Raw genomic sequence first — 27,995 nt, 5'->3', positions numbered from 1 at the left:
TTAAAAAAACCCACCACCCTTAAAACTGTTTTCTACTTTTTCAGTTTACCTTAATAATGTAAGAATTCTTTGGTATTTGTGAAATGGGATTTTCTCGTATGTTCCATTTTAAAGGACTCAAAACCAAGAGTGATGTGATATATGCCTGCCTTTGAAAGTAATCCCTAGCATTTGCAACCAATCAATTCAACAAAGCTTCTTCATTTAATGGCAAAGTTTATTCATTTTTTAACAATTAAAAGACAAAACATTTAAAATTTGCAGTTCAAAACATGCACATTCACCAAATGCCAAATGACATGTAACACTGCATAGAATTGAATGGGTTACTAAAAGAGAACTACTTATAAAACACAGTGCATTTCACATCCAGTTAAAACTAAACCTGAGAAACTACCATAAACACTGAGTCAAAAAGTCTTCATTCATGCAGCTTCATAATTTCCACAACAGTTTCAGCAGTAACGGCTTAGTGGAGCTGTAAAACCTCACTTCACCTTGAATGCAAATTTTGCTATTACAGACTGACCGCTTTCTGCAGCAGTTCATACATACCAAACACTGAAATTCTTAATGAAAAATTATGCTGAAGTAGAAAAACAATATTAATGCATTTATGGCTTCTATTCTACGATGAATTAACACCATAAAATATGATTTAAAAAAAAAAAATTGTTCCAGTCACAGCTTCGCGTTTACAAATCACTCTCTATACATAAATGTGTTCATTTCAGTTAAAAGTATTGACCCTCCAAAGTGCCCAACTTTGCACATCATTGCTCAGATGAGTCCTTATACTCACAAACAGTCCAGTTGAAGCCTATGTGAGTAACGGTTTGCGTAAGCAGGAATCAGGTTTGGAATGCGAAAATATTCCTTTGTTTAATAAAGATGTATTGGTTAACCACGAGGAAACTGGAGGAGTGAGGGCAGAGGGAGGAAAGGAGAAACTAATTTATTGAGTTTTGTTACCGTTGAAAACATCCAGTACCAAGAAAGTTGAACTGACAGACTCATTTGCTTACATAGTGCTTAGCTTCTCGATATATTATGAGCAGACTTTTAACGAAGGCATTAAAAAACAGGGAACAGCAACCACCATGCATTGCCTCAGAACACTTAAGAAATATTGCCTCATGCAGACAGAATGATAAATTCATCAGAATTACAAGTGCTTTTATACAATACAGAAGAAAAAAAGGGAAAAACTTCTCTCCTTAAATTTAACACGTACTCCAAATTACTCATCATTCAAGATAGGTTTAAATGTAACGAAAGAAGTCTTAAGACAATGCACATCTTTCTAACACAGTGAATTTTATGGATGCATGTGGACATACAGGAATCTTCAGCTATCTCTTAGTGTTTCAAAATATTTTATATATAATTTCATACAAATAGAATGATGACTAAGTATAAATCTGTTGAAACTGCTTTGCAAAAATAAGTGCAAAATTAGGAAATGGCATGAAAAAATTCCAAATACAAATTATCAATAGGTTTGTTAAAATTTGCTTCCTGTTACTCTTTTGAATCATTTATTTATATATATATATGTGTGTGTGTGTGTGTATATTTAAAAATAATAAAGCAACAGTATTTATGTAAGATACTCGGTTTCTGAGTGGCACTGGTTCAACTTTTTGATGGAAATTTTTAATACTAACTTGTAATTGTTATGCAGTGCACATGAAACAGGTGGAAAAGTCCATGTGAATTCTGTATTTAATACACATTTGATTTTTCAAACAGTAAGAACAGAGGCATTGTTACGAGCATTTTTGCCTAGTTTTTTCTTTAAATTAACATCTGCACAAGCCCCTTATTTTAACAAAGATATGATGTACTAACAGGATAGTAATAGATTATTTATGTGTACTCAACATGAAAATAAAGTGCATATTGTATACTTGACCCGATTTAAAAATGGGCATACATAGCTAAGATGATCTTGTATTTTAAAATGGAATTGTATGAGCAATCAGAAAACACAGTTAAAAATGCCATGTTATCTTTTTTTTACCATTTCCAAGAAGTGATATCTTTCAGCCACTAATTACCAGAAAAAGTAGACAGAGGAAAAACCCATCAGAAGGAATAAAAATGAAAAATGGACTTCATGAAATACTACTTCAAATTCAGTAAAGATGTAAGGATGAAATTCTGTGATAAGACTTAAAAACCTTAAATATAACAGTCTAAATTTAGGATCTCAGAGCTGTTTCCATTGCTTTCTTCCTTTTTATGACAGTTAAACTGGGGGCATATTGTGTATTATTTTCCACAAAGTGTATTACAATGGTGAGACAGAATTTTATTTCATAGGAAGAATAAGAGATCATGTAACTTTCTCATTGTCAATATTTTACAAGGTATTCTAGTCCTCATCCTTTTCTGCAAAATCAGCAATTAAACAATTTAGAACAGAAAAACCCCAGTAATAATAAAAAAATTCCCCATAAAAAGAATATGTATGGATTGAGTCATTTTATATGAGTTAAGTACACCAAAAGATTATAAAGGAGCAACAGTGTCATGGTTCATTTCAGAAATGTTTTGAAGTTGGTCATTGTCCCTTGGATGACAGAAAATAGGGATTCCCATTTTAGGAAGGGGGCATGCCCCCAAATTTTTTCTTGCCGTAGGTCAAGTGATTTGGCCCTCCCATATTGATCCATCTATTTATCTATGCCTGAAATGGCTTTTCTGAAGGCAGTTCTTGTCTGCATGACTGACTGGCAGTACTGTTTCCAGTGGGATACGTTCCCTTTGTCCCTGTGTCTTCTGTTTTCTGTTTAAAGATCACTCCGGGAAAGTGAGAGGAAGACATCGCATAACATGCATATGAAATGCAGACTGCCTTCCCATTGATACGCCTTCCTAAATATGTACGTTCATATACTGCCTTTTGTTGGGTTTTCCATGTGTGTTTGTAAGTTTCTTGTGGAATGGAGCACAAGAAACCTGGATAGTGCAATAAAGTTGTATATTAAGTGTTTAGTTAGATGGCAGACAAGGAGGTAAAGTCACCTTTAGTAAGTATACGACTGGTGAAGGAGGGCAGAGAAAGATGGGACTGGATGACTTCTTACTTTTAACTTAAAGTGGGTGATATGGAGAGCAAAGAGGAAATTCTTAATATAACAGATCATTAGGGATGTCATTGTTCTGCTTTTCCATCTAGCTGATCTCCATTTAGAGGGAAAAAAAGGTGATTTCTATGTAATGCACAGAAATTGAATTAAAAATGAAACCAACTGCTACTGTAGAAAAATGTATTTTAAATGTAATTATGACGGCTTTTAAACTCCAAATTAAACATGGACTAAAAAGCTACAAGATTTAACTAAATTCTGAAGTTAAAGTAGCTTTTCTTAGTTTGACACCTGATGATTGTTGGGTGATAAGCTGAGAAATACCAAGCATAACTACTTAAAAAAGGTATCACAATGTTCTCATTTAACACCCCCCCCTTTTTTTTCTTTCCTTAAACCAGGTGTGTATCTTTTTCTGCAGTAACTTCCTTTCCGTTTTTAAAGGTGAGAATATATAGGTATTCTGTTTGACCAGTAAGTCGTAAAGAGGACGCTGCAAAGTATTTCACTTTTATAGGAAATTACTTTAGTGCAAATAAAACAGTACATACCACAGACTAGCGAAGGGCATGCTTTGCTCTCTGTTTCAATGTATGCATTTCAAATAATTTTAGTATAAAAATGTTGAAAAATTAATTAATTTTTAAAAATAAATTAAACTTTTTTTTGAGCCTACAGTATAAGCAGATACAACTAAGCATTGCAAAAATAAAGTTTGCTAAAGGGAAGTAAGGCAGAGAAATTCTTAAAAATTGAACAAAATAGTATGTGTACTCAGTTTTACAATGCGGCAGCCATTTTCAACATATGCAATACTAAATGAAAATAAGGGAAAAGCTTGTATAAGGCCAAAGGTGCAAAGACTTGCAGTTTTGAAAGCAAATGCCGTAAAGGCCACTCAAATTAGACTCACTGTACTGTAAATCTTTCTCCTCAAGTGCAGAGAGTCAAGCATGCAGTTCTGAGATCAGGACTGGAGTTAATTTCCTTTCGAATTACTTCTAACAACAGAAAATGTTTATGGAACTTCTTTGGCAAACGTTTTTAGGTTAGTTTGACACAAACATCTATAAACATCTCGACTCATAATCTTTCTCAGAGAAGGTGAATTAACACCATTAAGATACTATTATTTTCAGCACTTGTTGAAATCAAAGGCTTGTTATCAACTGTATTTAAATATACTAACACTTAAAAACCTTCACAGATGCTAATGGTCTGTCAATGTAAATTATGTTTAGTGATCTGACCATTGCCTTCTGAGTGCAGACCAGTATCAATTCAACTTCATTGTAAAATAAGCGAGCTGGCAAGATAGAACGTAAATTCCAATCTGTTTACAAAGGCTAAGCAAACACTCGTTAAAAATTTAGAGATGGTGTGTTACAGTATAGTTGCACAGTGCTTATGTCTACTGAATACACAAATCCAAACTTTATGGAACAAGACCACCACAGATCTTTAAATCTCTGATAACTGGGCCATGGTGACAGCTCCCAGCAAAGATCTAGTAGTCTGTCTCACAAAAGTAACTACTAAGGCCTAAATCTCGAGCTATGTTCCTTCACCATTCCTCAGGCCTTTGTTTTGTGGTATCGTAAGCTCTTATTACTTCAGACTGGGAAACTATTCCATTTTCATCTTGAGAGAAGGCATAGCCATCTGCAGATACAAAACAAAATAGAATCTGATTAAGCTTTGATCCAATTTTTTGGTTAAAGCTTTAGTAAGAACAACAAAGGTCAACAGAATGGAATAAACCTCTTTTCAGCAATTAGTAGGTAGAAAACCCATGCTATTTCTTACATAATTTTGCACCTGATCTAGCTGAATATGTCCCTGCTCATTGCAGGGGGGTTGGACTAGATGACCTTTAAATGTCCCTTCTTACCCAAACTATTCTATGAATTATAAAATAGCAGAAAGAACCTTGTGCAGTATCTTAGGAATGAAGAGAAACCTACCAACAGGCAAAGAACATGGTCTGCTTGGTTTAGGATACTGCATCTTTACTATAAACAAATACAGTGGAAGGTAGAATTTTACTTCTATACTATGAATGGATATTAACTTTTTTTTGTCAGTGAACACTTACGAAGTAAGTTTTGCTGCAGAGAGTCAGAGCGATACAAGTTCACGTGGTTCTTCTTAAAAACGTTCTTCAGTAGTTGGGCTCTTTCAGTTAAGCTAGAAAGAAAGAGTGAAAGATATTTACTTACTAATTACGGTATCCCTTTATCTCTGAGTCTGTTAAATGAGAATTATTAAATGAAGTGTCCTTTTTTTCCCCTTTTTTAATTGTGCCTAAACTAATTATTATTAAGATGATGATTAGAAGTGTGTGCGAGGGCAGATTTAAGTCCAGAACCCTGGCAATGTTTTCACTCGTCGCAGTACAGGCAAAATACCTGTTTGAAGCACTGCTGTGTGCTGACAGTACAATTAAATGAATAATATTGTAAAGATTTGAGCATCCTTTAGAACCATGCTGTGAAAAGGGAAGGCACTCGCTTCCTTGATGTAGCATGGCCTGATTAGTGCCAGACTGAGTAACAGTCTGTCTTCTCCTCACAGAAGAAAATGCTCTAAGCCTCTACTGACACGGTACCCCAAAGGGATGGGAAAAGAAGATGAGGGAAAGTCAGATCCATGGCCATCAGCAGTGTGTACAGAAACGTGTGACTTCCATGAAAAGTGTTCTAGCAAGGTGTATTCACCACGACACTCCAGGTGTTCTTCTGGAGATCATACCCAAATAACAGACTACCATTAGTACCAGAGGTTGGTCACTTCAGCTCAGCTCCTCCCTTCTCAGCAGTACCGAGTCTGTTTTGTTATGTATTTATTGTGCTTTAATGTAATCCAAGTGACTCTCCATTTCAACCCAACTAGAAAAAACCAGAAGTATTAAATAGTTTTTAAGCTGAGACTCAAGCAGCGGCTGAATGCTGCAAACTGTAGTGAATGGAGCAGGGAAAGTGTCCAGTTTCCTTACCATCCCATCTTCCTTACATTTAAAGTTCTCTCAAATAGGATCCTACATTACTAAATAAATAACAGACGGACGAGCCATAGCTCAAGAAAGCTTTCAAAATCTGACAATTTTGGTAACATAAAGATGTGCAAGGGACTATTAAAAACACTCACACAAAACCTTCAATTTCTTTCTCTATATTTGACATTCACTGAATTAGAGCTTGTGTTTCAGAGAAATACCAACCTATCATTTAAACATTTCCAATGCGGAAAAATCCAGCCCCTCCCCACATGAACTGGCCTAAAAATTAGTTCACTGAAAAAAACTCCGAAGAAGTATCTTAAATTTATTCTGAGCATATAGTGATTTATTTTGTTGTAGTTCTGCTAGATTACCAAAGCTGTCTCTTATGTAAGGACATAGTAAGTAAAGCAGACTTCACATACTTACATTACTGAGTTTTGATCAATCAAATTACTTTTAAATATTATTGTCAATTAGCTCAACAGCCTTACCTTCCCAGGCTGCAAGACCAGACTTAAGTGGTGCAAGGATTGGAACTAGACTGCTTCCCTTACTAGATTAGCATTCAAACTAATAAATTAGAAATGCTCATTCTTTCTTCAGTGAGTGCACACACTTCTTACACATGACGTTGAACCACTGGATTAAACTGGGGGACTAATGGTCCACCTCTCCTTTCTGTTCCCCTCCAGTCCGGTGGTTAAAGCACACACCATGAAGTGAAAACTTAGGTCTTAGAAACTAACTGCAAAATCTACAGGGTAAGGGGACAGGCAGGGGAAACTGCTTCTGTGGCCATGTTTTGAAGGAAAAGATGGAATGAGACAGTCTTGTAAAAAAGAAGTTAGGTACCAGTTCCTGGAAAACAGTCAGCACCTGCTGACTAAACCAAGAACAGAGAGGTTGGAGTACTGAAACATATCTTACTCTCAGTGTTTTCATAAGCTAGCTTTTGGAGGATTTTTTTTGTTTCCCATCCCAATTGCTCCTATAGGCTGTGTAGGAACCTTATTTTTTAGTTCAGAACTAGAAACTGTCAAAGTGACAAGATTAATAAAAAATTAGGGACTTAAGATTTAAACCACAAGCATATAGAGAATGAAGAAATAAATGTCTTCATGTAAGGTGGGAGGTCAGAGGTGGAAGACCATGTGAATACTTAGATGCAGTTATCAACTGTATCTCCTTTGCAATATGTCTGAGAAGCCCTTCTTAATGTGAGTTGAAATCAGCAAATTTCTATGAGGTTTTTGACAGGTGTTATTTTCTAATAAAAAAATCCTTCGTTAAAAACATAGCGGGCCTATTCTAGCATTTTTGGTACCATCATTATTCCTTGCTTGTGTTCCAGAATGGAATGTTCAGATTGCTTAAATGCCAAGCACTGAAAATACTGCCTTAAGTTTTACAAAAACATGAAATATGCACATTTCTTAGTTTATGTATAATGAAGTTTCCACTGCACAGATCTGATTGCTGGTACAGAAAATACAAATTAAGTAGGAAATACATTTGGGGAAAAAAAAAAAAAAGTGCTTCCAGCTATTCAGGTATTAAATTCTGATCCATTTCTGTACTTGAAATACTGTAGGCTCTTTATTATGAATCACCCAGTTGCCATTCAAAAGCATATTTAAAAATGTACATGTGAAGCCAAGAAAACAGTTTCGTAATTAACTAATGATAAATCATAGTAACTAAATGCCTACACTCATTATATGTACCTATAGAGACAAGCAGAATATTAACTGGTTTTGAATATGAAACACAAACATTTACAGGCAATTAACCTCATTTATGGAAAAAAAAATTTGCTATATATATTCCTGACCAACCACTTAGCTGGTATAAAAATAATTTCCAAGTGGACTGAATGAAAAACAATGATTATATGAAGCAGTATTTGCAGTAGTTATCTCTGAAGATGTTTCCATAAGCTTAGGCTGTTATACATGTTATTGTTAGTCTATGTAGTATCCAACCCAGTAAAAATATTTTTATAGTAAGCATTAATACTGCTGTTCCTGCTTAAGCATTATATACAAGGTATCAGAAAAACTGTTGTTGCACAATGGTTTATATAAAAAAAGTATCCTTTTACCTTAGTAATTTCAATGTTAAGTAGAAATGGCTTTGTGGCATTTCAATTACAATGGCTTTAGTGATAGAAATCATACTTTTTGTGGCACAAATGTGTTAATCCATTGAAGTGGCTCTATTATTTATGCTGTTAAGGCACCCCCAAGTCAGTAGTACTCCAACATGGAAGCTTACTTTCTGTTGGAAAAGTGACTATGCAAAACTCACATTCTTGCTCAAGATATATTCTTACTTAACTGACAAACGTATATGATAAAAACAATTTCAATATGTTGCCTACAGAAGAACAGAATTAAAGCGTTCTGGGACAGTTCTGGGGAAAAACCTGATTACACATCCTTACACGCACACTGACACAGCAATATACGACTGAAATGCTTTTCCTGAGCTTTCAATAACAGTTTAAAACCTTTTCAAATCAGTGCTGTAAAAATACAAGGGATGACAGATTTTAAGACTGTATTCGCATGTTCTAATTTTAAAGCATGTGCTAGAATACAATAAAGATCTTTGAAAAGCAGTATTTTAAATTATTTCAATGTAAATGTCAATCTGTAATCCTAATTTTAAGAAAACAGCTAAAAGCGCATATTTAGAATTTAAATAGAAAAATCCCATCCTAAGATTGTTTGATAGGAAAACATCAAAAGGTCAAGCCTTACAATCTTAGCTGTGTTTAAATGCATGAAATATCAGGTCAACAGAGTTCTAAAAATTTGCTACAAATATATTCTAGCTGAAAAACAGCAACAAAAAATAACACTAATATGGTTCTAAGCAAACATTTAGATACTGTCCGGTTACAGCATCTAGCCAAGAGTAGAATCTTGACCTGTTATCTGTGGAAGCTGAGCCTCTGATTTTGTGTTGTAGTATTTTTAAGATGGGAATGGACACAGTGGAAAAGCTCCCAAGCTACCTTTCTCACTATTTCCCAGTTACTTCTTTACCGGTGGTTTATATCTTCTTAGGTTATTTTTGCATTTCATGAGAACAAATCCCTTCTTCTGCTACAATATAAAAAGGTACTTCCAGAGGTTTGCACACTAGACAATTATTACTTGGTCCTGAAGAATACATGGTAAGTTTTTCAAACTATTGGTTCTTGCATGAAAAGCACTAGAACTCAAGAATAAAAATGTCTCATGTACGTATTGGAACAGACGTAGAGGACATTCCTTAACAATTTTAATTACTTTGCACTGGTAACTAGTTAATCCAGACCACTTCTTTAACAAAGAATACTTTCTACATAAAGGGTAAAGTTTTGGCTCTATTACCTGAATTAACATACAATTTTTTTTTTTTTTAAATGGAGGGAATAAACCCTTAAGAGATACTAAGATGCCTAACATCCACTGAGTTGCATGTAAAGTGGAAGCTTTTATACTTCAAAGGATATGGGTCTAAAAACAACTTTGTGGAGAAGGAATGGATCTAAGAAAGACATTCTGGCAGGTAACTAAACGACCTTCATGAAGCCCTCCTAACTACTTGTGGGATAAAAAGATGATTATAAAACTAGTGGTGAAAACACCAAGTTCTCTTACCTACAGGAGGAGGAATTTGGAAGACATTCTGTAGGATGATGGAAAAGCACACTGCCTAGACAACTGAAGTAAAAGCTGCTGAATTTGGGAATACAAGAGAAGTTTTGGGAATGCAAGTACGGAATACTGAAAAGGTACATTACCTTACTTTCCTATACACCCACAAGATATACCCACCCCTTTCAGCACTGCCTAGGACTAATGTCTGCTTTCTTTTCTGCAATTAGTTCTTTTACCACTTTCATTCTTTGCAAAAGAGCACACAACATGCATTGCTTCTGGCTTAAAGCTCAACACATTGATATACGAGCTGGATAATTTGGAAGAAGAGTTTTGCCCTGAAGCTGCCTGAATGGGCATTGCCATTTTAGATCACCTTTGAAAGTAAGAGAACTTACTTTTGCAAGCAGTAACTGGGTCTTGCAGTAATGAAAAGTATGCTTGATGAAGGAATTGTCATCAACTAGGGGACTCTGCAGTACTTCCCGTCTGAAGCTGCTGTTACAAAGACAGCATGTAGAGCCTGACGGGAGACACTGTGCAGGTATGTGCTCCTACGTAGCCCACCACACTGGACTAGGTGTTCCACAGGTGGTGGGATGAGCCTCCAGGCCTCATGATACTTCCCTGGTACTTGTCTATGGTACCAGGGAAGATGAACTCCACTAGAGGCAAAACATTCTTGTGAGAATAATTTCTAGGAAAAGAAAGGAAAATTAGGAGCAAACACTCACACAAACTGGATGTTCCACCCATTAGGTGGTCATCACCTTGGTATCCGATGTAATTTGGCCTCAACGTGGTAAATTCTAGTAAGCCAATTCCCACTGAACTAGAGAAGGGATACAGTAAGACTGAAGGAGAAAGGGAACTTAAGTATCCTTACAAACAAAAGGTACTTCCTGAAAACTGAAGCTAAAATAAAAGAAGTGGCTGTGGTTTTTCTGGTCTCTTTCTGTGCATAGCTTGGTAAGAAAAAAGCCTTCTTGGCTAAGCCCTTTGCCATGAAGATACTAAATAACCAGCAGTCCAAAGGGAAGAAAGAACAGGAAAATCAAGTATCAACAGTTTTGGCTTTTTTTAGACTTCACAAAACTCATGAAAATGAAGACAAGGAAAAAAGCTCTGACCCAGCCAAATGGCACTAATGAACTGGAAGGGGTGGGGGGACGGGGTCCTTGTCATCTCATACTCCCGTTCAGCAAGTGCTTGCTATGAGCTCAGCTAGCGTTAAAAATCTGAAGTTTTTTAGCAAGTGCACACCTTAATGCTGAATATACACATAGAAATTGTACAATTATTCAGTTTTACCTTCTCCTCTTTTCAAATTACCTGCCTGATCCACGAAGGAGGACGTAACAAGGGAATTCTTGTGGAGTCTTAAGTTAAAATTATTTCTTACCTTATATTGATTAGTCAAATTTGTTTGCTCTGGACCGGCATTAGATATAAAGACAGCTTGTTCTATTCAATTTCAGCAAATACTACACAGATTTTGCTGTTTGCTCTTATGCTACCAAGCAGGTTTAAAAATTCTTAAAATATTTCTATTATGTTCAGGGCCAATTTATAACTACACTACTGAATGACACAGGTTTAAACTCACTTTGTGTTCATTGTTAACACAATGACAGAATTAAAAGCGTACCTCAAGTTTCTTCTATACATAAAAATAGAAACGTAACAGTTGGCTACAAAGACAGACATCAGTTAAAGCCTTTGGTAAAAACTTCTATCTAAGCATATGATAAAACATACAGGCTCAGCAGACCTGAAACCTCTTTACAGACGCCTTCTGTTTTGTTTGGATTTTGAAAAATAACCTTTTGTCTTTGATACATGTATAAGGCTGAAAATATTTACTTTTTTTTTTTTTTTTAAAAAAAGACAATGATATACACATTTTTACAGTACCTCTTGCCATGCACAACTGCCCCAGGATCCTCAGACTTTGCTTCCAACTCCTGAACTTCATCTACCAGTGTCTTAAAAGTAGCTCTCTTTACTCTGTAAGCAATATAAAATACTGCCAGATTAACTCTTCTTGAAGGTAAAAGAAGAGACTGTTTTGACACACATAAATATCAATTTACAAATCCATTCTCCCAGATAAATTAAAATTAAGCTTTACAAGAAGAAACATTACAAAGCAAGTCTAAATAATACATTTTATAAGCCATTCTTGCAAATTAGAAACAACAAATATTTATTAAAAAGACATCACAACTATTGAAACATTTAAAATACTAGTAACACTTGTAATAAAGTTTGTCAAAACCAAACAAGGTGAAAAACAGTTTTATATAACCACCAGAGCTGATGTTCATTTGCTTTTCTTATATTAATAATTTGAACACACACTCAAAACCGTCCCGTAAACCTTGGCATTTCTGTACTCACACTTTATATACTACATCAAGAAGTAAAGCTGCCATAGGAATACATAGGAGTCCCATCCAAAACACTCCAGAGCTGAACATCATAGCTGCCTAGAGGAGAAAAAAGCACAAAATATGATGATGCCATGACAAGAGCTAGAAAAAAACCTTAGAAATATCAAATTCTTGGTTGAGGGTATCAAAAGCAAATTTAAATTAAACATTCTAGACTCTCTAATGCAAAATAAAACCTTCTAACTCCTTTCTAAAATTCCCTGAGTTGCTGTAGAAATTCAGTAGGTAGTAAGCACTAATTCATGTTAAGAAGCTGGCAGAAAGATCACACTGCTTAGCTTTTTGAGGGAGGGGGAACGTACCCCTCCACAACCCTGCTCTACACCACTGTGCTGATTATAGACATTTCCATTAAAAGCAGAATATATTGGAAATCCATACCCTGCCACTTGCACAATCTTTGTCAATACATTATGAGCACAATTTCTTTGCAATCAACCCTAACAGGATATAATGGCTCCTGATCCTTGATATGGATATCGGACACTGTTACAATCAATTTGCAATATAATTCAGATCAAAGTGATCTCCATCAGAACTCACTGTACCACAGTTCCCACACCACAGACTCCTGTTCAACAAACTGCTTAAAAATGAGAACTAAGAAAACAACTAATTAACAATATGTTGCATACTTTCATAATTACGTAAATGAAGATCCAATACATTAACATATGGTGAAATATTTGCAAACCAGATCATTGCTTTGAGCTGTGTCTTTACTTTTTTATACGCTGCTTTACACATACATAGGAATTTCTTCTGTTCATAACTTGGTCTGTAAACAGACTAAAAACTAAAACACAGTAAAAAAAGCTAAACCAAACATCATAATGTATGGATATTAAAGGAAAAAAACCCATTTAATCTACCCTTGTAATTCGTGACGGAGTGTCTATATTAAGAGTATCATGGATGTAAAGAGTATGATACTTAATGAAGTGTATTACTGAAAGATTGTTTTGCAGTCAGTAATAAAAATACTTTTATAATGTGATTAGATTGTACAGAGTTTGAAAGTACCATTGCTACAAACCAATACCCTTTTCACATCCTTTGCTTCATTACTTGGAGACTTAATTCCTTTCAAAGGTTAAACCTCAGTATGTAACTAAAACAAACAAGCTGAAATGTTACTAATATTAATTGGCAGACAAATGCAGGTAGCTTGCAGTAGCTGAAGTCTAATTTCTGAATGTGCATACATGAACATTTTAGAATTATACTTAGTATTTTCATGTATAAAAACAAAAGTGAATCATTTTCAGAAAAAACCTCTCACTGATATAAGTAAAAAGTTCAATTTACCTTGTTTTCATATCCAAATTCCCACTGACACTGATTCTTTAGAAAGCATGAAAATATATTTGAATGAAAAATTTGGTAAATTTTCCACAGGTATGTTATAAGGCCATAGATACCGTCCTGAGAGTCTATTAATTATTTTTGCCAACAGCTGTCAGAAAAGGTGTAAGCACTGAGCAGTGCCAGGTTCAAAATTAAACAATTCACATTTTCAATGGAAAAAAAAAAATTTGTATCAGGAAGTAAAGAAAATGCATTAGCACAATTACTTTATAAGCAAAGTATGCCTTTTGACATACTCGATGAAATACTCATTTCCTACAACAGCAACTAATAGGAAATGTCTATCACAACTACATTTTGCAAGACATTTTATAATTAAGTAGCAATTAGAGAGACAAAGTTTCCTAAAAAATAAGTGCAAAAATACAACTTGAAGTAATCACAACTCTTACTTCCTATTAGGACCAACATTTTTTGATTTATAAGAACGCAGCAAAGAGCTGTCCTTGCGTAAGCCACCCTGTATTAAATGTTTGCTGGTGAAACAGCAAAAGTGATAATGTAGGTCTTAGGATGTTAATTCTGACCATTGTAATGCAAACTATGAATGAAGGAACAACTGGCGCCTACTATTCAGTCCATCCAGCCTTTGGCTTTACAAATGAACAACATGAATTGAGGAAAAAAAAAGAAGTTTTTCTGCGTCATATTTGAAAGCCTGTCAGATTTTTTTTTCTTTTACAGAGTTAATCCAAACCTAAAAGATTTAAAGCCGACATTCGCATTAAAGACAGAGGGCCTCTTTGTATTTTTTGGACGAAGAGGGGAAAAAATAAAATCCCACAGAGGTATTTCCTTCCTTTCTGTACAAAAAACTCCCCCCTCACTCTGTAGAAAACATTTTTGTCTCTAACTTTTCACATCTCTCTACACATAGGCAGGTCATCTGGGAAATGGCAAACCAATCCTTTTCAGACAATGGCACTAACAGGAGCAGCCTGTTCTGGGGACGGACTCTGGCTGCCTCTGTTTGTGGTTTACAAATTGTTCCTAATGTGAGAGATTTGTGGTCTATGCCAAGCTTTCCCCCTTCAGGCCTTGTGAAACCAAATGGAATCTGCCACAAAAGTGGGTCCCAGGGGAATTCAGAAGTAATCCAAAATGAGAGCTGGGAAGCCTGGTTTATTGTAGGACTTTCAACTACTGCAGGGAAGATAAATAATTTGTTGTATGTGTAGCTCATGCTCGATATCAGGACATTCTAAAATGAATTGTTTATCAAGTGCAATGTACAGTTTTTATACGAGTTCTTATTTCCTAAAAAAGCAAAAAAAAAAAAAAATGCTGAGAAATATTCCCTTTCACGGCTTAGTGGTAGATTAGAAATCCTGGCTGCAAAAGATTTTTAATGCACTGATGAAGACGTACTGTTAGGAAATTACATGCCAAAATGAACAGAGAATATTCCCTTTTTCTTCACTGTGAAATGACCTGCCAGAACAGCTACGTCAGATTTTAGAAAGCCTTCTAAAACTAAAGAAAGAAAGATGCAAAGAACAGTAAAATTCTTGCTGCAGAAAAGCTTCTGAAAACCCTTTTCAGCTTATCTATTTCAGGTGTCATCTAGGTACATATCCTCTCCCTATGAACTACAGAAGTATTAAAATAACTTCTCAACACCATCAAACCAGCAAGTTTCTCTTCTCAACCACCTACAAAGACAATTAGTTTTAGTCATCTGCATGTTTGCATCCATACATGTCCAAGTACTTTCAGCTGTAATATTAAAACAGATCTGCACTAACCCCTAGCACAGCAAAGATCCTACAGGTGAGTTCTTGCAATGCCTCTAGTCTTTCTTTGCTGTTTAGAGTTCAAAAACCTTCTCACAGTTCCTATCAAGAATTTAGCAGGAGCTCTGCTTATTAGTATACCAAAAAGGGCATCCCTCCCTTTTCTGCACATACAAACCAAAGCTTTACTGCTATACAACAAACACTAAGGGGTACTGAAACGGAGGCAGTGCCAGGCAGTAGGTTAATGGTCGGTATCTGCAGGCAGAATCTACAAATTCTTACTTGAATAAATCTCCTAGGAGACAAGAAAAATCAGTAAGGATAGACTAAGGAACATGCCTTTACTTTTTCCCTAGCTGCTCTCATTTTCTTCTGCCAAGGACACAAATAGTCCATTGCAAGGTCACCAAATTCCTCACTGCAGGCAGGGATGAAGGGTGGACTGTATCCTACAGAAGGGTGATGAAGATCATGGTCTTAATTATATAAACACAAATAATAATATAATAAATACATATATACAAAAGCCCACTAACACAAATGTGTACTATAAATCCTAAAGCTTTGAAAAGTACCTCTGTGGTGACAGAGCAATACAGAAGATTAACAGAGACTTTAGGTCTCTCTTCTACCGATGTGTCTTTAGTTCAGTCCCTTGTTTCAGTTAATATTTTAATACTCTAAGCATCCATTGGAACACACATCTTGCGTTCCTTACGAGAACTACGAGAGATAGTACCTTAATGACACAGGCTGAGCAAAAGCCAGCACTGCCTCTTCTGACCCAGCAAATATTCGATTATTCCATATGAAGCAGAACAGCAGAGGGGACAGTTCCCTGTTCAGTCACCCTTTCAGCAGGAAGCATTACCCCGAAAGCTGCAAAGTAAAGAGAAACTTAAACCTGGCTTCTGTGTGACATTGATTTGGCGTCAATGTTCTAGAATTTAACTGTTGGATAAATGGGTATTTTAAAAAACATAGGAGTCTAACTGTGGAAGGTAGTTTAGGTCTGTGAATCATCAGATTAGCACTTATCTCTAACCACAGTAAGGCATTTGAGCCCAGAAAGCGATGAAATGCAAGACTGCACCTTATTACATGTTCCTGTGACTAGTTTAGAGTGGCTGCTCATTTCCACTTTGTGAATTAAGTTCATAGGCATTTAATTCTTCCCTTGCATTTTATGAAAACCTAGGTTACCTCAACAGATATTTCACGTTTGCAAAAATCACACAGAAAAACCACCATAAATCATGGTGCCAGGAATAGCTCTTATGAAGAGAAATTATCAGCTGCTATCTCTGTTGACTTTAGACAGAAGCAGCAATGCAAGTGCTTTCAAAGACAAAGAGCAAGAAAAGAGTAAAGCAAAAAGGCTTCACGATAAATACTAATACCTGGACATTTCCTCAAAAAGCTGGAGAGGAGAACGAAACACAAACAAAAAAAGCTCCCCCAAGAATTAGGAAGAGAAGAAGGTTCTGTTAGCAAAGGTTTGGCTAACAAGGTTGCACTGCAGCTTGAACTAACAGAGCTGAAAAATAACCTTTAGACAAATTCAAGAGAATGAGCCACCTGTATGTGACGTTAGACAAGCTAGAAAATGTCAGCAAGGTGAGATTTATCAGACTACCTTTAGTCATGCTTGTAATCAAAGAACATCGGTTGTTCTGCAAGGGAAGGCTAGACTGTCCTCCTCTGCCTCGGAGTAAAGGACTCACAGGGAAACCTGGCTGAGTCGATTCAAAGACGATGTAAGAAATGGGGCAAAGGAGATGGAAAGCCATGATGAACAGATGAGTTGTGGTGGTTCAGCAGAGTTTGTTACCCGGACAGGGGCTATCTGCGCTGTCACAGGAAGGAGTACAGGAAACATCTGAGTTTCACTGACATCCCTGAAGAACCGAAGTCATCCATACCACGCATCAGAAGAGCAAGCTGCTATGGAGAAGGATGGCAGCTGAATATCATTAATCTCTTAAGTGTTGTATGCATAGCTACAACAGGAATGTGTACTGAATTTCATTCTTAACATTTTAAACAGAAAAAACCCTTAACTTTTGTTTATAAAGGAGATTGGCAGAATTCAGTTAAATGCTGATAATGAGAAAACACTCAGAAGAAGAATATCAGAATGGTAATACTACCAAAACAGAGCATCATAAGCAGAAAAGATAAATTTGGCAGTTCAAAGATCAGCTCTGCTGTTTCTGTTTGTACCTGTGCAGTCAAAGAACCAGAATGAGAATGTAACTATTGAATATGGAAAAGGATCTTTGAAGTGTATCTGGCAATAGCAGGCTGTGGCTAATAATTGCCTAGTACTACACTAAGTACAATTAAACCGTGAAGGTCTGAGGGCTCAAAATGAAAACTACCTAATGGGAATTAAATGGCAAAAAAAAAATCCCTTATGAAAATATTTCAGATTCTTGAAGTGAAAGGCTAAAATCAAACTTTATATTTAAAGCATTAAATAAGCTAAAATATGTTAGTGCCAGAATGGTAACATAATTTTAGGCTCTCAGGTGAGGATACATGACGAAAACAGATATACGGGATGAATTCTGATTAACTTTTAAAAATATTCAATACATCACAGAGTTATATTATGAATAATATTCACAAAGATTCTGCAAACCTCAATCAAATTATCTAAAATTCTGTAAAATACACACTTGTTTGTTAACTTCAATTTCCACCAGTAGTTTTACAGATCCCCTGGGTCAGACAGAGCAGAAATAGATGGTGCTCTGGAGAACTTTACAGTGCATTATGTACACTACCACAATAAATTAGAAAGTTCTGCAGATACTGAACTTTGGATTTTAATCCCAATGTCATACTTCTTATTCCAGAAAGTGTTACAATTTTAAGCTAATTTATTAATCATATAGGTGTATAAAAAGAGGCCTATCCTGGAGCACTTAACAGTAACAAACCCCAAACAGTCAGGAGTTGTACTAGTATGAAATATACAACAGGTCAGTTTATTCCTCTCTTCTCCCGAATTACAGGTTTTCAAGTTAAAGCACAACCATAGTTGTTCAAGAAAATGATAACCACACCAGCTCAGCAATATATCTATTTTATAATTTTAAAAGTAAATCTGTTTTTTTAAGTGGCATTAGAAAGAAAACTAGCCTTTTGAGTTGCAAGGATGGAAGCATTAATGGAAGTTTCTAGGAACTTTATAGTCTACAACACTTGAATGGTAGCTACGCTTAGGTGCTATAAATTACAGAAATTTCATTAATTAATGCAATTATTGCAAAAGGACTACATAGATATAAAAAATTAACAATTTATACACAGCATCATTTATTTCTTTCAAGTGGGTATAATGCACAATATGACAGAACATGGACAACAGGAACTTCTGCAAATTCACGGGATCACAGATACGAAATGCATTTTTTTCCAGTATCACAGAACAGTTTTCTGTGTATTGGAGAGTCTCAAAGAAAAAAGTTACATCTACAAAGTAAATACATCATCAAATATGAAGAGACTTGGCATTTACTTTTAGATATTTATGCAAACTACATGTGGTTCAAACTGAGAAAATACTGTAATTTTTTTAAAAATACTGGAAGTATACTTCACTTACTCGCTTTGTTAATGTTATACATAGAAGAAAAGTATCAACTTCAGTTATATTAATGCAGCTGAGAGAGTCCTGTACAGCTGATTTACTTAAATCTGCAATGAAAATGTTCTTCTAGTCGTAGCAGCACCTTTTTTGAAATTAAATGGAGCTTGTTTCATGTAATGAGTCAAAGAAGATGTCCTGTGCTATGACCTGGTTCTCCGTAACAGTGTTAAATCTAACCACAAAATGCACACAAGTAAGGTTTTGTTTTTCTTCTTTCTTTCTTTCTCATGCATCAACACTTAAACTCACAATCTTTAGTGGTAAAATATCAGGAAAATAACCTGTAAAGCTGGTTGTTCAGATGCCTCCACACTAGACAGTACTGACAGACAACAAATGCAGGAATAAACATTACTGCAGATGAACTGTACTGTAATAAAGACTGTTACTTGGACTGCAAAGTTGTTGCAAAGATCCCTGAAATCTTTTGAAATATTTTCCATATTTCTCTCTCATACACTGTGCATCAAATTCCCTCCAACAGAAACAATGTTTTGCTACTACTACCAAAATCCTCCTGGTAGAAAAGGTATTTTAACACTTTGCTATAAGTAGATAAAACTTGAATTCCTAGTATTTTAGGATCTGTGTCTAAGACTAGAAGATTACAGTCCCTAATTCTTAGAATAAACTCAAGAAGAAGTATTTTAAATGAATGAGTCTGAAGTACAAACAAAAATAAAATGAAGGTGAATAATAATAACTTCAGCTTAATTAATGATGAAACACTTGTTTCAGACTACTAGAAGACTCATAAAAGTTGATCTGCTACAGTACCTGATCTAGCCATAGATACTATGTAATTAATTACCTAAGTTATCACCCTTTTTTTAATCACGTCTTTCTTCAATTTTACAGACTATTTGTCTATTTTCTTCTGCTTCATAAATCCCACTGTTTCTCTCACACTTCTTGTCCATTTCTCCTTCCGGGCTCTGTCTGAAGAATGACAATGGTGAACTGACAGTTTTCATTTGAACATCATCAGTCAGGGAAAATAAATGGAAGCTTTCTTCACCAGGGATTTATTTTTTTTAAAAACTGGAATAGCAGCTGTTTCAAGGTTGACAAAATGTAACCGGTTTCTTGTTTGAATGTCGATTCTAAGGTTTTGTCAGAATTTTACTAAGGAAACAGTTTCAGGTACTATAACGCAGATGCCTGTTAACTGATCACTAACAGGTATCAGCTGTATTCCTATTATATATTCCAGTTATTCCTATCAGGAGAACACTTGTGCCAGGATACCTCTGCTTATGTGAGCCAGAAGCCATCTTTCAGCTCTTCTGGTGCACTACCTACCTGGCAACCTAGTTACCACTGTTTGTAAACCTCAGGAGTACTGTAACATGGGGAGACGTCTAGTTCCCACACTGTGAGGAACTGTACAGCTGGGATAAGCTGGTCCAGCGTGGGAGTAGCAATCTTGAATGACCAGAAAACAAAGGTCTTCGTGCCAGAACTGCCTCAGCATTCTGGATCAACAGGGCATTTTGGATCAAAGGGGTCCTTGTTTGGCTATTTTGGGAAAACTCAGAGCAAAAGAGAGAGGAGGAAATATACACTCGGTTATGGTATTAAGAACTGTCAAAGAAGGGGGGTAGTGGCCTAGACAACGAACAAAACTGCTGGCACTCCGTCAGAAAGTCATCATTTTTCATTTCAGTAAGTTTTCTTTCAGAGCACAGCATTCTATAATCTTTCCTTCTGTATTATTAACATACAGCAACATATGTAAAAGCCAACTTTAATTATCTTCTCTACAACTGGAATGATAAACATAATGATGGAAACAAAATTAGTGTAAAAAGTAGGGAAAAGTTGCAAAAATGTGGCATACTTGTTTCTTCATTCAGTAATGTGTTGAGTGATGCTTTGCTACTAAAAGATGAACACAAACCAACAATTATTATGATTTAATTTTGTCCCGCTAGCTTCAGTGCTCCAACATAAGTGTTTTCACAACATTAACAGACTAACAGACTCTTTTCTTCTATTACAACTCTTTTTTCTTGAGGCATTATGTGGTAGTGTTCTCTGTTTAAACACATTTATCAGAGTTGTATAGGTATTTTATAGGAACAGATGAAAAATCCAAGTTTCAAGCTATTTAGATGAAACCTTTCCTCTGCACCCTATGAATGCATTTTTCCATCATCTCCACGTGTTTTTTCTCTCCCCTTCCAGAGCATTAGTCTCTTATTTTCTTAGAATAGAACCAGCAATAATCAGCAAGAATCTTATTATTTTCATGACATCAATACGAAGAAGTTATACTGAATCCTTTTATTAGAGTGTTTCAGTAGGTTCTTTTCTGTCTATAAGAAGCCATGAAAAAGGTGTTTGTAGAAGACAAGTATCACCGTCTAGTTGGGACTGATCGGTTTGTTGAACACTGTACAAGAATATGGAGTGGTAAGGCTATAAACCTGCTAAGGTAGAACTCTTGTTACCACCTCTAAGGAGCAGAAAGTGAATACATGTAAACTTTATAAGAATGACAGCTGGTAAAATATTCTTACAGTTTTTTAATTTATGTTTTATTTCTTTGTTAAAAAAGGGGTATTTTTAATGATCATATTTGGACACCCCCCCCCGAAAATCCCCTTTAATTTATCAGATCAAGCCAGGGCAAAACAGACAAAAAGCTGCAGAAACAGAGGTCAGCTTTTGACTTGTTCATTAAATATCTGCCAAACGTACTTGGATGAAGTCTTCAAGTCTGACTCGTGCATTGAAAGAAATTAGACAAGCAGTATTTGCATAGGCAGCAGAGATGCCTGTATGGATTTGTTTCTATCACACCACAATCTTTTCCACAGTTATATCTGTGAATCTTTTAGTTCCAACACTTATGGAAGGTCTGGACTTGCTTCAGAGAAACCCAATGAGTTCTGCCCTGCCAGAGACCACCCGGTCAGTGAGGGGTCTTCCAGGAGAGCATACAAAAATCCTGCTTCCAATCTGAGCTGCAGTATTCATTGACAAGACTTTTAGCCACACAGAGAACAGCTCAAAAAGCTAGACCAGAGCTTTCAAAGTAAGCTCTTACAGTCTATGATATGGTTAGGAGACTTTATTCTGATGTTACAGACTTCTAGCCATATTCTTACAAAGAAACCAAAATCAAACCCAACCTCACCCAACACCACCCTCCTCTGACAACTGCGTGCATGTACACGCGTTGAAAGCTACTATATACATGCACATGCATAAACAAACACACCAACAAAATAAGGCTGTCCATATCAAGTACAGACAGAGGTTTATCACAACAAATAAACGAATATGGGGTCGTAAGTCAGACTACCTTGGCGACATGTTGAATTCAAACCCCAGGAGTATTAATTTCTGTTGACAGCTATGTCTCTTTATGAAGAACTGTTTTTCCAAGTTCATAGGAATTACATTCCCTTCAAAACCATTTTTCTCACAGTAACTTCAGAGACTGAACATGTACTAAGTAAAATATTCAATTATTTAAACAACGAAGCACTCACCTTTCTGTCATACCAAGTATAATACACCTTGCTGTTCCCACTGTGACTATCACTATAAAAGTTCTGTCTTAAAGAACGATGTATAAACTTTTTACAAAATCTCTAAACCCAACAAATTTCAAACCCACTCTATTTCCTCTATAAAATACAGTGTATATGAAGAAAAATGCTGAAGTATGATAGCTCCAATTACTTTAATTTAGAATAATGTACACAATTAATTTTGAGTAGTGGAGGCAACATGGTAATGTACAAATTTTACATATATACATGGGTAACAGGTTATAATAGATGGGGAAACCAGCAAAAAATTCTGTAATTTCAAATTCATTTTTAATTAGGTGCCCAAGTACTTCAGTTAATACCTTGTGCTCTCCATTAAAATGCAGTAGTTATATAAATGCCTATATACTATTTTTCCCGTAACTGTTTATGTAGAAGGTGGAATTTGTGGGTCTGAATTACCTCCAAGTGAGGAACAGACATGCACCTAAATTTCCCACATCCTGCATGAATTTTTAAATTGCTGAATTATATCACAGTGCTGGAGGTAAAGGCACTCACTCTTTTACTGGTGTAAGGCTTGATTTAGTTGACATGCTTTGAGAACCATTAGAAGAATATCTGAAAGAAGCTGGTATTCTCCATTTCTGACTCTCACTGAGAATGCACATCAAATTTCTCAGCTCAGGAGGTACTGGCTGTGCCCAGAAGCAGACATGAGCTTCTGGGAAATTAATACTAAATTTCAGATGTTTCTGGATGGGAATGGTTTTGAGAATTTGGGACTGAAGTCCCGATTAGATCAGCAAGTAAGCATCTTCAATAGATTCAGCCCTATCTGCAATATTCAGAGCAGGTTTACGCACACAGGATAATAAAAGGAGAGAGAAACCAGGAACTAAGTCAAAATGTTAAAGACACACTACAATAATGCATTCCAAGTAGCACATTAATAGAAAAGGAACTGTGTGCATGACATGCAACTGCTCACGCAATGTTATGGCACCTCAAATTTTCTGAGGCATACTAGAGTTTCAAATACTTAGCAAATTTGTAAAACTGAAGTTGAAAAAACAGCCTTAACCAATGCACTACTTGTGCTACCTCATTATAAAAAAACCTTCTAGCCAAATAAGCATCGTAATTCCAAGTTCTGAATTCAGTAAGACTTCTCTTTAGAAAATAAAAACTTACTAAAGAAACACAAAGCAGTTTACCTGTCTGTTCTTCCTCACTATACCATATAACCACAGCCTGTTCACTGAGCTCCATTTTCATGGAAGTAAAAATCCATTTTATTTCAAACATGGCTATCACACTAAAGGTATGAAAGAAGCAACCCTCTTCTGCACCTCCAGTTAGCAAAAGGATCAAATAAAGATTAGGCTTGTACTAAAGAATGAAACAGTATTTTTTGCACACATTCGGATGTTAGTTAAAATCCACTTTTACCTCTCCTGACATATCAGGTGCCATAGGAATGACTGGCCACAAAGAAGAGTAGAGTCCAAAAAACACTACCCAAAGCGCAATGCTGCCCCAGATAGCTATATGGCTGAACTGTTAAACAAAAAAAAAGAAAACAGAACAATCATCACAGATGCATTATGACACACAAAAAAAGGATCTTTGCTACTTAGTTTTTACAATGTGAATCTCATACACTGGGATGAAATTTCCACACCTTGTATTAATTTAACTGCTACTCCAGTCAGCTATTTCTTAAAAGCAAATGATACTTTCAGCAGCACTACTACTGCATTTTAAGCCAATTTAAGTTCAGTTACAATCAGGTCAGAGTAATTTCATTTTTCTAGTTTAAGGACTACTTTAAGCCTTATCCCAATGTCCTCCTTTTCAATATTAAGCATTATTTTTTATATCTGGATATTCTGTCTTTCCACGCAGTAACCATAGTTTAATTTGATACTGTGGGAAGGGCTGACAAACTGGATAATATATATAATTAATAAATATATTGTGTATATATATACACACAATGAAAATACAGTAAACAAGAAGAAAAGAATACAATTATTCATCCATCATATTTTACAGAACATTTGAGAATATGGTAAAGGTATTTGCTTACCAAAGTCCAATATGAAGTCTCTAATCCAGCCTTCAAACACACAGTTAGAACCACAAACTTGAGAGAGAGAGAGAGAGAGAGAGAATATTCTTATTTAATATGGGAATCTTACTTAACACAGAATTCATTAGTTTGGCTAAACTTTCAGAACAGAAGAAAAAGTTTAATGATTTTCATACTTCATGTTTACTTGCACAAATGAAATAAGGGAAAGGATAATCAATCTCTTAAATTTCAATGTGATTTCCTTAATGATACTGAATAAAGTAATGTGTGTGTTAACGCACCTAGCTCTGTAATAAGATCCAAACCAAAGTTTGTAATGTAAGAGGCAATCATTTCTGTGGATCTGCAGAAGCAGTGGAACAGCTCTTCCACTTTAACAGAATCTGCTTCCAAAAAACCATGCAGGACTCTCAGCAGCCCCAGTGAAATTCTTTTAGACCACAGCTAGCTGTGGTTTTCCTCTTTTTCATAACTGTGTGTGCTAAAATCTGAAGCTCAAGTGCCTATTTGAAATGACCACAGTAAAATCGTCCTAGAAGATTTAAAGACCAGTAACAGAATACTAAGAATTATTAGCTTCCATTAATGACTGCTACTCATTTGATTTGGAAAACTCATCTTTTGTGTTAGAAATCTTATTTCCCTTGCCTCCTAGAGCTCTGTAAGCCTATCTCTTACTGAGTCATTAGCTTCTTTATCAATGGTATTTTGGTTACACAGAAAGGTTTGCGAAAAGTGTTGTCCACTTCATAGAGATGGTAGACCCCTAGTTATGGAGCAGATGACTACTGCTTTCTACACAGAGACAGACTGAGAAGGCTGGGCTGGAAACTTGCAATTGTTCAAGCTCACACTGGTCTAAATTAAAAAACAAAAGTTTTTTCACTTCATTAGTACTTTGTTAGTAAATAAGTCACCTTTGCCACACCCTGAAAAGCCAGTTAAATGTTGGCAGCCTAAGACCTATGTTTGTTGTAAACATAACATATTGAAGAAGTCTGTTAACATCATTTTCATTCTTCCCTCTCATCTTTACTCTTTTCTTATCTTTACCCTTTTTATGGAGCAGTCTCTGAAAACATCATGTTATTGTCCTGTATGACATGCTCTATTTTAGGTTACAGATGAGCAGTAGTAGAAAGTTTACAACCCCACAGCAAGGGCCAGTCGATGCAGGAAAATTGTTTATCTCCTTCCTTTGAAATTCACACAAACAAGTTTTCTGTTTAGCAAAGGAATAATTATTACATTTTGTAACTCACGTGTGAACATGTAATCACAAGTCTTGCTTTGTGTGCAATCTGAAGAACACGAGGCTGAAAAACTGATTCACAACGACCAAGCTCCAACTGTAAGAGCAATAGTTTGAACTCTAGCTTGTTGGCCAGGTTGGCAGAAATGAAGTGAGTTTGTCAGTGCTTGAACTTCAAGAAGCCTCAGAAATTCAGAAGAAATTTACTTCAATCAGAAGCTGAAAATAACTGGTTAAATATGACAAGTCTTTCACTATGTCTGGTGCACAGAAGGATACGAACCCTGCCAGAAACCTTTCACCCTAGCTATAAAGTTTATGCTTTTATTCCGGAATCTCCTACTTCAACTATCACTATATTATTAAGGTGAAAAAAATCACAACACCACAACTCCTTTATCTAAAATGTGTGAAATCTAATTAGGAGAAAATTATAACACTCGTCATGGTCCTTAATTTGTAGTCTATCCAGTTCTGGTGCTATATCTGGATGAGTGAAAAAAATTAATTATGGCAAAAAAAAATACTCATCTGGTACACCTGCTTGCTACTTTTGAGTCAGTCTTAAGAAAAGAAAACATCCTTCTTTAGGTTCAGATCAAGAATTCTCACTGCATAGACAAACCAAGCACTGCAGGTCTCTACAGAAGGATAGACACTGTGTGTGTGTGTGTATATATATATATATATACCCTCCTTGCATCTTAACTGACACCCCAACAAATTTACAAACTATGTACAGCAGCTTCCTCAAGAATGCAGGTTTCATTGCTCCCTCCCCACCTTGATCCAAACTAAGAATAGCTTACTGAATCCTACCCAGGAAACAATAAATCAAACTGGTACTCTGTATAAAGCACCGCGCTTTTAAAAAAAGACCTCTCAAGAATGTTTGTACAAATATTTTCATGGCAGTCTACTCCTATTTGAAATTTATGTTTGAAGAAATAATTCCAGGACATGATATGAGTCAGTGCACATTCCTGACTTCCTTTGTGGATCCAAAGAAACAGTATTAATGTCTGAATCTTTTGCTACTTATTTTTTGCATAAGTGAATGTAGACTTCCTAAAAACAGATTAAAAGCAGTGAAAAGAATGAGAAGTACCGAAGACTTATGATTTTGATATTTCAAGACAATGACTGACAACTGTCAGTGCACATACACTTCACATGCAAAGATTTTTTTTTAAATCTTAAACTCCCCATCCCCAATGTTGAAAGTCTCTCAAATCTTCCTGTGTGCTCCAGACCTCCCTGGATTCCTGTGCAAGAGCAGGAATATATCAACTGCAACCCCCACCTCTCCCCAGATATTCAATCTGAAGTGAAGGAAAGTGAAAAATCTGTAAAACAAATGATAAAGCACATTGTCTGGACTTATAATGGTGAAATGTCTTCTTGGGAAATTCTTGGCCATTCTGCAGGTTAGTAGCAAGCAATTAGTCTCCCAAGATGGTGAAGTTTCAGTTCTCCTAGTTGAAAACAAGTTGCAGAAGGTGACAGAACAATTGCACTGTGACCTCTGTTCTAGTGTTTATGGATACAGCTTGACAAACAGTAATGAGTAGCTCCACGTTACTACATTGAAAGTATCAGAAATTAACCAATTTCTGAAGATGGTAGAAAATGTTCCTACAAATCCAAAATTCAGGCTTTGATATTTGTGAGTCAGCCGATACTCAGATGTTCTGCAGTACTATAAGATTTCAAGACTTACTCATCAGCTGGTGGGTAACAATCTAAACAACAGCACTTATCAAACACTCGGTTCCACAGGACCTAGTGAAATCCAGTTAACTCTTAGTACAGCATACGTAACTTGTTTTTTCCTAGTGCCAAGCTTGGCTTTTGGAAAGGAGCGCAGAGCAGAGTGACTGGGCAGGATGAAGTTCTGAGATCGCTTCAGGAAAGAACTTCAGCTGTGATTACAGCAGTTGAAAAACCGGGTTTAACAAGTGTAGAGTGCTAACTCGCTCTACAAAATTATGGCCAATACAAAGCGTACTTTTAGAGCAATCAAGGAAAAGAGATGCTATCGGAAAACTTGGCTTAGGTGCTAGGATAGGTGAAGTTATGTAACTTACATATACATACATACAATTCATAAAATAAACTTCTGCTGAACTGAGCAAGGTTGCAACTTTTAAGTACAACAAACCATGAAACATTTGTAGACAG

At 35.9% G+C, this 27,995-nt stretch overlaps 1 protein-coding gene across 4 annotated transcripts in view; it reads right to left on the bottom strand.

Moving 5' to 3' along the window:
* Positions 1 to 196: 196 nt before the first annotated feature.
* Positions 197 to 27,995, bottom strand: part of ATP8A1 (ATPase phospholipid transporting 8A1) — a 117,309-nt gene continuing 89,510 nt past the window's right edge. For all 4 annotated transcript variants that reach the window (XM_056334368.1, XM_056334377.1, XM_056334385.1 and 1 more), the window contains 6 exons: positions 24,557 to 24,613; positions 23,917 to 24,024; positions 12,147 to 12,235; positions 11,661 to 11,753; positions 5,191 to 5,282; positions 197 to 4,757 (listed from right to left, as the gene is read on the bottom strand). In XM_056334368.1, the coding sequence (XP_056190343.1) occupies positions 4,660 to 4,757; positions 5,191 to 5,282; positions 11,661 to 11,753; positions 12,147 to 12,235; positions 23,917 to 24,024; positions 24,557 to 24,613 (537 nt within the window). In that variant the 3' untranslated portion in view covers positions 197 to 4,659. The remainder of the gene's footprint in view (positions 4,758 to 5,190; positions 5,283 to 11,660; positions 11,754 to 12,146; positions 12,236 to 23,916; positions 24,025 to 24,556; positions 24,614 to 27,995) is intronic.

Source organism: Falco biarmicus, chromosome 1 (genome assembly GCF_023638135.1).
Source record: "Falco biarmicus isolate bFalBia1 chromosome 1, bFalBia1.pri, whole genome shotgun sequence".
Taxonomy (NCBI): Eukaryota; Metazoa; Chordata; class Aves; order Falconiformes; family Falconidae; genus Falco; species Falco biarmicus.
Note: the sequence above shows the minus strand (reverse complement) of the source record. Positions and strands in the feature narration are given on the sequence as shown.